This window comes from Coregonus clupeaformis, chromosome 24, assembly GCF_020615455.1.
Source record: "Coregonus clupeaformis isolate EN_2021a chromosome 24, ASM2061545v1, whole genome shotgun sequence".
NCBI classification, from domain to species: domain Eukaryota; kingdom Metazoa; phylum Chordata; class Actinopteri; order Salmoniformes; family Salmonidae; genus Coregonus; species Coregonus clupeaformis.
In genome coordinates, this window is record NC_059215.1 from 39,150,982 (window position 1) to 39,163,710 (window position 12,729).

A 12,729-nucleotide genomic window follows, 5' to 3' on the forward strand; every position below is an offset into this window, starting at 1 on the left:
TCTCCTTAGGCCGGTGGTTCCTGGTCTTCTGGCGGATGCCGTCTCCCGGGTACGCCTCCTCCACCCCTGGACATTGACGGGAGTCCGGTGTATGTGATGAGGGATCTGCTGGAATCCAGGTTCCGTGGCGGACGGCTCCATTACCTGGTGGACTGGGAGGGGTATGGTCCTGAGGAGAGGAGCTGGGTTCCGGCTGGGGACGTTCTGGACCCCAACCTAATTTGGGACTTCCACCGTTGCTGATCGGCCTGCTCCTAGTCGTCGGGGTCGTCCTCCTGGCCAGCGACGTCCAACGGCTGGAGCCGCGTGTTCGGGGGGTACTGTCACGTCTCCTCCCGTTGCTCCCCTCCGGCGCGCTGCTTCGCCGGTCTACTGAGCCACCGGTCTGAGTGCACCACCTCGGCAACACCGGAATGGAAACCCAACACACCCTAATCACCTCCAGCGCACCTGCACCTCATCACTACCCCTATTTAGCACTGGACTGTTCTGTAGGATGTCGTGTGTGATTGTTTTGCTTCATGTCATGTACTCTTTGTTTATTCTCTTTATCATTGTTTGAGTAAACCTTGACCTTGTTAATTTCTGTGTCTGCGTCCTGTCTCTTCGTATCCTCAGTACTCGTCACAGAAATATAACGTTGTTCCGTGCTTCTCCAAGCATGACCCTCCCCTGGACTAGATTTCTTTTTTTAATACTAAACCCTCCCCTTGACTGAAATTGAAAAAACATGACCCTCCCCCATTTTCCTACAGGTACCCATTCTGTACATTTCTATCCATCCCTTACATCCAAGTGCACCTCCGGGTATTTACCCTACACCCTATACACTCCACCCTGCCTCAGTAGACTAATGGAGATTCTGTCATCGTCTCGAGAGGAATTACTGTCACTTACCAAGAGACACACACACACAAAGACGCACACTGTATCACAAATATGGCCTACATACTGTACAGTGCACATCACTAACATAGCGTAAACATGCACATACATATGTTATACATGAACGGACATGCTCTTCAAATTGTATACTATATTTTCACTCCCTCTTTCTCCCTCCTCTCTCTCTCTCTCGGCCATGTTTCTCTAACACTCCACTTCCCACCCTCTCTTCATCATTTCCCTACATTCTCTCTCTCCCTGGTCCCACTCCCAGAATATAATGCACCCAAATGACCCTCACAATAAGACATGATGGCAGGCCGACCAGAACTCATCTCAACACTGCGGTGGAGTTAGCTCTGTGCCTCGGTGGCTATCTCCGCTCCAGAGAGAACACTGCTTTGTCCGCATCCTCGGGGCACAAAATACGCCACATCATCTCCTCCCTCACTTCATTCTCTAAAACCCGCCTGCCTGGTGCTGCCAGCCCGCCTGCCCGCTAGTTCAGGGGAAGGACAGAGAGACGTCCCCCCCCGTCACTCTCCTGACAATGGCTGCTGTCAAAACAGAAGCTGACAAGTCAGGGAGCGAGACCAACGGAGACGCTAAGATGGCCTGGAGGGACACCCTAATGACAGCAGGCTCTGGCGGGCTCCCTCCGAGAAAGAGAGGTCAGAGAAATGGGAGACACCGGAGATGGGAGCGCTTCACACTCATTAAGGAAGGGCCTTTTCTATGTTTGGGACTCAGAGATTGGAGAAGTCAAAATGACTGTGCATATCTGCATGAGAGAGACTAGAGTCTATAGAAACGTACTTACTTCTCACACCAGGCCTCTTCAAGGTCTCTAGATATAAAAGGATGTGCCTATTTTTGTGTCTAAATGAAGGGGTAAGGTGCCCCTTAAGAGCTGATCTGGAGTCAGTTTTGTTTAGTAGACTGGTTTCATTCCCTAAGTATGGAGAACACTGATCCTAGACCAGTGCTCTGGACTGGAGCCAATGGCACCTCTAGCTGTATTAGAGTCAGCATGTTAACAGGCAGTGCTTGTTGCTTACCTCTGTGAGGTGGGGGTTGGGGTTGAAGCCACACTGGTTGCAGACGGTGGAGCGGCACTGTGTGCAGGTGTCGTAGTTTGGCAGGGCCGGTGGATTGGTTAGCTCCGTGGTGGAGCATAGTGGGCACAGCTTGCTGACGGGCATGGGGGCGATCTGGGGAACCGAGTAGGGTGAGGTGGGGGTGATCCCCCGGTCCGGAGACATCGAGGAGGAGCGACCCGACCGGCCCCCCGAACCGCTGAAGTCCACCTGGAGGTTCCGTCTGGAGGCGTGCTGACCGGGCTGACCGGGGCTCTGGCCACGCTGACCGGGACCACCACCCATCCCAGCACCCATCCCTGGCCCATGACCCCCGTGGCCTGGGCCTGAGCCATGGACAGGGCCTGGGCTAGACTGCTGCATCGGCCTGTGGCTTTCTTGGTTGGCCAGTCTCTGACCTCCTCCTCCACCCATTCCTCCAGCCATCCCTCCATAGCCAGCCTGCATCCCAGGTTTAGGACTCCCAATAGGAACCCTGAAGAAAAACAACAGGAATCAAATTAATTTCAAATATAACATCCCTTCTGTTTAGATGGGACCTAGAGTTTTTTACATATCTAAAGATGCCTACATGACAAAGAAGTTCTATAGGTGTTATGGGTAACTATAGGACTAGATCTATACATGACAATGGAGTTCTATCTATTCACGAGACATCCATAGTCTATACACCTAAATCTACAGGAGCCTTACATAGCCTCTGAAAGTGTTCCCGTTCAGCAGGGATCCTACTACCATCCTTGTTATGGCTGTGTAGAGAGAACATGGGACATTAAACAAGTTGACATTAGCAGCGGACATTTGCAACTATCTGGTCAAACCATGGAGCCTCGCAAACCAGGTTTACAACTCTTCTACAGACTGTGAACAAGATATTTGGGTGTTTGGTCAGTATCACTGAATCTTTTCATTCATAACTGATGTGATCTGGGAAAAGCATAAATGTGGATCAAAGAGAACCACAGTAGTGTCACGTCCGTCTATGAAATAGGACCAAAGCGCAGCGTTGGGAGTGAACATGATGATTTTAATTAAATGCTCACAACAACAAAACAATAAACAACGAAAGCGTGACGTCTAGTGTACAACACGCACACACACGAACAAAATCCCACAACCCGAAAGGAAAACAGATAGATTAAATATGGCTCCCAATCAGAGACAAACAGCCGACAGCTGACACTCGTTTGCCTCTGATTGGGAGTCACACCGGCAAACATAGAAAATAAACCACCTAGAACACCCACCAGAGAAACCGAAAACATAGAATGAACACACCCTGGTTCAACATAATGAGTCCCCGAACCAGGGTGTGACAGTACTCCCCTAAAGGCGCGGACTGTGACCGCGCCTAAATACGAGCAAAACAGGGGAGGGCTGGGTGGGCATTCTTCCTCGGCGGCGGCTCCGGCTCGGGCTTGATCCCCCACTCCCTCTCCAACCCCCAAAGTACTCCTGGTCCTGTCTAGCCCCGCTGGCCGGAGCCGGACTGACGACACGCGCCCCTGGCTTGGTGCGTGGAGCAGGAATGGACCGGAATGGGCTGGCGACGCACACCACTGACTTGGTGCGGAGAGCAGGGACGAGCCGGACAGGGCTGACGAGACGCACCACAGACTTGGTGCGGGAAGCTTGGATGGGCCGGACTGGGCTGGCGACGTGCACCGTATCCCTGGTGCGAGTGGCCGGAACAGGCCGGGTCGGGCTGGCGACGCGCACCGTATCCTTGGTGCGAGTGGCCGGAACAGGCCGGGTCGGGCTGGCGACGCGCACCGTATCCCTGGTGCGAGTGGCCGGAACAGGCCGAGTCGGGCTGGCGACGCGCACCGTATCCCTGGTGCGAGTGGCCGGAACAGGCCGGGTCGGGCTGGCGACGCGCACCGTATCCCTGGTGCGAGTGGCCGGAACAGGCCGGGTCGGGCTGGCGACGCGCACCGTATCCTTGGTGCGAGTGGCCGGAACAGGCCGGACCGGGCTGGCGACGCGCACCACCGGCACGATGCGAGGAACAGGAACAGGCCGGCCCGTACTGGAGACACACACCACTGGCCCTACGCAGAGATCAGGAACGGGCCGGACCGGACTGGACACACACCCCAGTACCTCTCGCCGTGCCTCCACACTATCCCTCTCCTCTGTGACCAGTGGCCCCCCTTAACCTGGCGGCCTCCTCTTCACACCCGCTGGACCGCTCCATCGCGGCCTCCTGCTGCCCCGTCGTCCACGTCGTGAGCCCCCCTAAAAATTTTCTGGGGGTCTTCCCAGGCCTCCAACATTCTCTCCCATCTCTCGCTCCTCTGTCTCCAACCCTCTTCACTCAGCTCCTCCATGGGCTTGACCCAATCGAAGCTGCCACGGAGATTTATTCGCGATGGCTCTTCGACACGCTGCTTGGTCTGGTCAAGGTGGGATTTTCTGTCACGTCCGTCTATGAAATAGGACCAAAGCGCAGCGTTGGGAGTGAACATGATGATTTTAATTAAATGCTCACAACAACAAAACAATAAACAACGAAAGCGTGACGTCTAGTGTACAACACGCACACACACGAACAAAATCCCACAACCCGAAAGGAAAACAGATAGATTAAATATGGCTCCCAATCAGAGACAAACAGCCGACAGCTGACACTCGTTTGCCTCTGATTGGGAGTCACACCGGCAAACATAGAAAATAAACCACCTAGAACACCCACCAGAGAAACCGAAAACATAGAATGAACACACCCTGGTTCAACATAATGAGTCCCCGAACCAGGGTGTGACAAGTAGTTCCGGCCAATAATTTGCTTAATTTGCTTCAGTTGTTTCATGGGAGTTTGACACAAGTATTCGTTGTAGGGATAGACCTATTTTGCGACAGCCCAAGTCAGTATGAGACATTTGCTTTCAGCTACATGTGAATGTCACGAAATCTCTCTCATCCACCCCCACACCTTAGATCTGAAGTTACTGTCACCAAATTCACATCTACTCAGGGCCCTGCGAGCCAGACTTCACCTAGTGATCTTCACATGGAGCAGACTTAGGGAAGCTGTGCGTGCGTGTGCACTTAATGCAGTCTCATCTGGTCTAATGATGTTAAATGTCTCCTGGCAGCTCTCATAACAGTTTGCCCTCTTCACTGTAAGCGCTACCCCAGCAGGTAAAAGGCTACAAAGGCCACAGGAGCCTCAAACCAACCAGGCGGCTGGAGCAAAGTGCTATAATGAGGGGTTCAACACATAGAAAGCAGGCTAAAGTGCATACGTTTTTTTGCAGGCTGTCCGGAAGCTTCTACCGTGCTTGAGCCATTTCAGCACCATAGAGCTGTCCCTTTCAGCCCCATGAGCCATTTCAGCACCGTTTCAGCACCATGGCGCTGTCCACTTACACAGACATGTGCCTCACTTTGTCATATCCACTTACAGTCCCACCTAAAGTAAACAATGAAATCAGTCACACCTAATGTAAACAATATGTTTGCCATGTGTCTGCATGCATCCATTTTTAACAAAGGATCCATTATTAACTCAAGCACTGTGCTTACTGTACTTTCTTCATGTTAAAAAATATTATAATAATCTTTAAATTCAGTAATCTACAACGTCATGCTCAGCTTGTGCAAAGGAACAGCTGCACATTCCTGCAAGTCCCCGAGCCAAACTAAACCCGAAAACCGTGTCATTTTCATCCAATGTGGAAAGACTGTTGTCAAGCTGGTGATTGTTTTGTGGCCCTCCAAACATGTCTTCCAATAGAAATGTTTGCAGGAAAACAAATAATAAAAGAGTAATGTACAGTGCGAGGCTATTCACTGCTCTGAGTTGGGTGGTATTTGTTGAGACTGCTTTGACAATCTATCTACAACAAAGCCTGTCGGAGAAGTAGCAGGGTAAATAAGGGAAGCCTTAAAACTGTTTTCGCCTTGTAACAGTTGACTGCTGTCTCTTCCTTATTTTCCTTAGTGTTATACTTTCCAATGCAGTTCCTGACAGTATTGAACACAGAACTCACACTCATGTACGCACACAGTACACGTGCAAACACACACACATGCAAACACACACACACACGCACACACTCACTCAAGCCCTAGCAGTTTTGAAAGGTTTAGCTTTCTGTTAAAAAGATCAGGGATTGTCTGGCATTCTCTCTGTCTCCAGATGCTGTAGAAGAAGAGGGACATAAATGTGGTACACGGGGGATCTCATCAAAAGAACACCTGGGTTTATTCCATTTATTACCAGTAGTGGGTGTGTTATTACACATACAGAGGAGCGCATTAAGCTAAAGCAGCTCACAAAGGTGGCTGCCACCCAAACTGCTACCAAGCGGTCACACTGCTCAGGTAAGTGGGAGGGGGGAGGGGGAAGGAGAGGGGGAGGATGGTGACTCATTCTAAACCTAAAAGCTTTTACCCTGACTCACCCAAAGTGCTTGAGGAAATGAGAATGAAAGAGCTCCGGGGCTGTAAGAAGGACTCACAGCCGTTTCTGAGCTCCCTCCCGCTCTCTCATCTGTGGACAGCAGGAGAACCAGAGAAGCAGAGAGAGGCTCACGATGCTTTGGGCCTGTTAGCCTGTTATGCTTTGTACATTTACCCATTAACCGGGTGGGTCCGTGAGTGGGCAGAGCGGGCAGAGCAGCTCTTTGTGAGCTGTCGAGGAGCAGAATACAACCACGTAGAGTCATAGACGTCCGGACTGATGCTAACGCCGCGCCACGCCTTGCTATAATAACGCAGGCATCTCATAATTACTCAGCAAAGACGACGTGAAAAACACATTTTCCACCAACGGAACAGCTTTTTTTCAGTGTTTACAGAGCCGCTCCGGCGTTCGTTTCCTGGTGGTCATTTATCAGTGTTGCGCAGGAAGTTAATGACTCCGACCGAGCTAACATCCCCCTTCTCTTCAGCTGGCTAATACAGGAGGTTAGATTCAGGGGTCACCAATTAAAGCTGATGTGTGAAAGGAAAGTGCTAGTGGTAGCTAGCCGTACATTGTGCTGTCATACTGTATAGCTGGGTCCCCTGTTCTTCTAACTGCTCTTTCTCTATTGTTCACAGCTGGGTAGGTTCCTGCACTAGGCTAATGGTGTGTGCTCTCTCTCTCTCTCTCTCTCTCTCGTGTCTCATGGCTGTGCGTGTCTTTTGTTTTAATCCTTATCATTGCTGGATATTATACTGCCATTACTAGGACTTTGGGGCCATCTTTTCCTCAGTCTGTAGCACACAGAGGCCCAAATAGAGCCATACACAAGGCCCCAAAGTAGTTTCAATAGGCTATTCAACAAATGCACGTTTAGTCATGACACCTATTTTCATCAACTACAGTACATACTGTAACAGTATATATTTTTTTAAACAGGGAAAACCAGGGTTGGATTGCAACCCCGAACTTTAACTCTAACTACTCCTTACAGTTCAGCGTCATCAAGCTCCCTTGTACAACATTACCCATTCAAAGCACACCTGTCAAGTGTTGCTGTGTAGTCGGGTTGTTCAATAGGTTGCCATTTGGGACGCATTCTCGTGACACTGGCACCAGCGGAGCTGGCGACATCGACCATACATTAAGGCGTCACTCGATCAGTCAAGCATCCCGTGGCAGGCAGGCAGGGGCACACAGCAACCTTATAACGTTGGTCTCAGGACAGCTACAACTCTACACCGCTGACACTGACAATCACAGTCATAGTTCTATTAGACATAGTACATACACTGTACAGGACGCACACACACAGAGAAAGATAGGGTACACAAGGGAGTGATTACACACACATACACACACAGATAAAGATGGCAACACACTGGCTTTGATGTGGATACTATTTCTCTACTGCAGTGGTATTCAAAGTCCATTCAAAGACCCCTAGTGGGGTTAAGAGTGCAGATTATTGTATGGGACAATATGCAAGCGTTTTTGAGAAAGATCATTTGAAAAATACAATTTTCTTGAGTAAATATATGTATTGGTTTCTTTTCATTTCGATAAGAGATGAAAATGTAATGAATTGAAGGTTATAGATTTTAACATTTGTGTGACGAGGTGTGAATTCGTGACAATTTGTCTCATTAGATTTGGGGTGGGTCGCGAGAAATTATAGCGGAAAAAATGGGGTCCCCACTGAAAAAGTTTGAATTCCACTGCTCTACTGTATAGGAGCCAAACCAGAGCACTAGAATATAAATGCTCACCATAATCAAGTATGATGACTCAAGTGGCATGTGGCCTGCACTCAGTTACAATATGCTCCAACAGCAAGGTAGCCACCTTTTATAATTTTATTGAACTCCCTCTACCTCCTAGCATCCTTTAACACACAGGTCTCGTAGATTCTCTGTAGCCTAACCGTATTGGTATTGGTATTTTATAGCACTCCCACATGGACGGATGCATCTGGCCCAGTCAGATTTAGCACCTACATGCATGTTCACACTGACACACAAATAAATATATACACGCCTTCTCTCTCACACACACACACACACACACACACACACACACACACACACACATGCACGCACACACAAACAAATTGATTTCCCGCAGCTGTTACCTGCACACATTTCTGTGGGAGAACAAGCTCTCTGCTTCCTGCAGTTAGATACACCATTAGTGGTCCTGTGTGAAACAGACCATGCACTATGAATCACAACGACACATGCAGGCACGCGCGCACACACACACACACACACACACACACACACACACACACTCAGCACATAGGCTGCACTCACACATGCTTGCACACGTTTATACACACATACACATCAACTCCCTCACACACAGCTGATTGAAAGGTAGAATGCCTCATTTAGCCTGCCTTGTGAAATCCACCAAACCAAACAAATCACATCTAAATAGAATTTCTGAATGCAGATTTTATTTATGTGGCTGTGGGGTAGGCTGCGTGGTGGCTTCGATCTGTACGTGGTGGTGAAAGCCCCCTGCTCTGATAAATGGGTGTTTGTGTGAAATTGATCAAAGAGAAGAGCTCAGAGAGGATGCTCTCTGTGAATAATCCTCCTGTTTAGCATTCCGCTCCACACCGCAGAGAGCCGGGAAACTATCCTTTGCATTGTCATCCTCCTCACCACACTACCAAGAGAGAGGGGCTGCCGGCCAGGGAGACAGGCACACACACGTGTGTAGAGCTGTAGCGGTCATGACATTTTGTCAACAGGTTATTGTCATGCACAAGACTGCCGGTCTAATGGTAATGTACCATTAATTAACATAAACAGGTTTAGCAAGCTGCTGATGCATGCCTTTGGTACATTGACATTTTAACAAGTCTAATACATCAATTTAATATACACCATAATAATAAGACGTATTTATTTTAGTCATGTCTAAAGAAACATTATTATATGAAACTGTAAGGGTTGGTGTGAGGTGTGACCCAGGTGCGGTGCAGGATATACAGTAGGCAGAGATGGTGAAACAAGGATCTTTACTGGTGGTCCCGAAGCCAGAATACCAAATAACGGACTTATCACGATAAAAGGCGGAGCAAATAAGTCTCCAAAAACCGTCTGACAGCCAAAATACGAAATACTACCTACGACTGAAACAAATAACGAAACAGGGAGAACACTTCTCATGTACCTGTTCATAGGTCTCCGATCAGACACTGAGTAGTACTGCTGGACATAGAGAAACTAACAGAGAAAACTGAGCAAGGGAACACAGGGAAGTGAGGGCATAAATACACAGGTGAACAGGTAGACACAGGTCACACCAATAGGATACTGATTAGTCCAGACTGTGAATGAGGAGGTGCCTAAGATTGTCGGAGGATGACACCTAATGGGTCGCTCCAGAACTGCGACCCTCTCCTGTAACATGAAACATTATATTATACGCTGCTGCTACTCTCTGTTTATTATCTATGCATAGTCACTTTAACTATAACTACATGTCCATATTACCTCTTTCCTCGACTAACCGGTGCCCCCTCACATTGACTGTGTACCGATACCCCGTATATAGCCTCACTACTGTTAATACACTGCTTTTATTTTTTACTTAACTGTTGTTTACTTAACACTTATTTTTCTTAAAACGGCATTGTTGGTTAAAGGCTTGTAAGTAAGCATTTCACTGTAAGGTCTGCACCTGTTGTATTCGGCGCATTTGACAAATACAATTTGATTTGATTTGATTTGAAAATGTATTTCAGAAGAACAGAATATGAATTGGCCTATTACTACTGTATGTTATCTGGCTATGTGGTATGCCATAGTAGACTGTGGTTTGTTCATTTAGTAGACAAGATAGGATTATAAGTCCCGTGTCATTATTTTATGTTATATGATTTTATAGTAAGAAGAATATAATTGAACTGGAGTGAGTGCACATATGAAGTGGCTATGTTGAGCGTAAAAGTGACCATTTGAAACAGGTCCTATATGCTAGATTTAGAGTTATTTGGCAACTTTAGTTGGTAATGTGACAAACCTTAGAATGCCTTAGAAATAAAAACATACATGGGCTGAATGATGCGACAATAGGCTATTGATGATTTGAGAAAGTGCAAAAAAAGATTGCGCTCTGTTCCTTGCCTCAGGCTGCACACACTGTTCTCTCTCAAGTGATCATATTATCACCCATCAGACTATTCTCAATGTAATTTGTCTTTACTAATATGCTAAACTAGTTTCGATTAAGAATGGCCCATTATGCACTCGAATAGCGAATGGAAGCTGCTTTCCCGCCTGTTCGTTCGGGTAGGCTACTCCAGTTATTTCACTCCACGCATCAACCACTGTCAGAGGAGCATGATCTCGCTGCGCGATAGATGATATTCCACCCAAACTCTGTATGCCATGGGCTCCCCAACCCTGTTTCTGAAGCTACCCAGTGCTTAATTTGGGAAACCACGTGAAATCTGTTCGGGAACATCCAAAGTAACATGTTGTTTTCACAACAAAACATATTTCATTAAACTGTTGAGAGCTCCTCTCTCTGCATGCTTGAGAACGTAATGTAGCTAAAGGTAACCTAATGTGTCACCCTATTAATTATGAAATTGTAAAAAATTCCCTATTACTAGGCTATTCAAAATCAAATACAAATTCACTATTGTAAGCTAACTCTGTAAGACGCCCTGCATAATCAATGAAGCAACAGCATCGCCTAAGCAACAGCATCGCCTAGGCCAGTGGTAACCAACCTTTTTCGGTTACTGTAACTGAATTTTATTCTCATGAATAGAAACTTTGTAGTGTAGCATAAGGTAACCAGTCCATCCAGAATGCATAATAATACAGTCCACACTCAAAGGCGACTACTAGAATTTGTTTAATTTTGGAATATAGGCTACACTAAATTAAATACATCTTAAATCAGTGTTTTTTATGTTTTTCTGCGGGGCATAATATGCAGTAGGATATGTATTGTATAATGAACGGCAAAATCATTATTTTAATCACGCTTTGAAACAACATCCATAATGATCATGTTTTCCACTCAGTTCCAACCTGTTGTTTAACTTCTTTCTTCAAATTCATCAATCACAGTGAGGTGAGTTTTAAAAGTACAATACTGTTTTGATGATAAGTGTTTGATGTGATTTCGATTGCATTGATGTCAGAGTGGTTAAAGGGACAATAGAGCCCTGAATACCAGGCCATTAGCAAGTTGGATAGTACCAACGCATGTCCTGAGTGCATAAAATGAGATTACAGTGACTCGGTCAAGTGGAATTTTACTGCGGTCATGACTGCCGGTGTGGCAGTAATACGGTCACAGCAACAGCCCTACACACACACACACACACACACACACACACACCCTCTCCTCGTATGCCCCTGTACACTCCTGATCACCCTCAGTACTGGTATTGTTGTAGAATCACATCCAATAGAGATGGTATACATAGATTAACTTTTTATCACATTGTACTGTGTACAGTATGACACTAAGCTAATCAAATAGGGCGACGCACTTTTGGCAAGATATGTATTGCATACATTTCAGTAATGTAGGACACTGTGCACCACTAAATGTCCTGGCTATTAGGCATATCTATTCTATTCTAGTCCCCATAGATAGAGATAGTGTGTGCCATGCATGTGGAGTTGGCCGCAGGTGCTATAGTTCCCTAAATATAATTTGTGTGGCGCTAGCCATGCTCTCACTGAGAATAGCTGTGCATGGTCATCTTCAAATTGAATCTACAAGGCTGAAACGTACAAATCAAATCAAATTTTATTGGTCACATACACGTGCTTAGCAGATGTTAAGCCGGGTGTAGCGAAATGCTTGTGTTTCTAGCTCCGACAGTGCAGTAATATCTAACAAGTAATATCTAACAATTTCACAACATATACCCAATACACACAAATCTAAGTAAAGCAATGGAATTAAGAATATATAAATAAATATATTGACGAGCAATGTCAGAGTGGCATAGACTAAGATACAGTAGAATAGTATAGAATACAGTATATACATATGAGATGAGTAATGCAAGATATGTAAACATTATTAAAGTAACTAGTGTTCAATTTATTTAAGTGGCCAGTGATTTCTAATCTATGTACTGTATATAGGCAGCAGCATCTAATGTGCTAGTGAAGGCTATTTAACAGTCTGATGGCCTTGAGATAGAAGCTGTTTTTCAGTGTCTCGGTCCCAGCTTTGATGCACCTGTACTGACCTCGCCTTCTGGATGATGACAGGGTGAACAGTCAGTGGCTCGGGTGGTTGATGTCCTTGATGATCTTTTTGGCCTTCCTGTGACATCGGGTGCTGTAG

General features: G+C 46.7%; 1 protein-coding gene across 1 annotated transcript in view; it reads right to left on the minus strand.

The window, feature by feature from the left end:
• Positions 1–12,729, minus strand: part of LOC121537238 (protein bassoon-like) — a 219,993-nt gene that overhangs the window by 159,415 nt on the left and 47,849 nt on the right. The window contains exon 2 of the mRNA XM_041844922.2: positions 1,944–2,457. Coding sequence (XP_041700856.2) covers positions 1,944–2,457 — 514 coding nt within the window. The remainder of the gene's footprint in view (positions 1–1,943; positions 2,458–12,729) is intronic.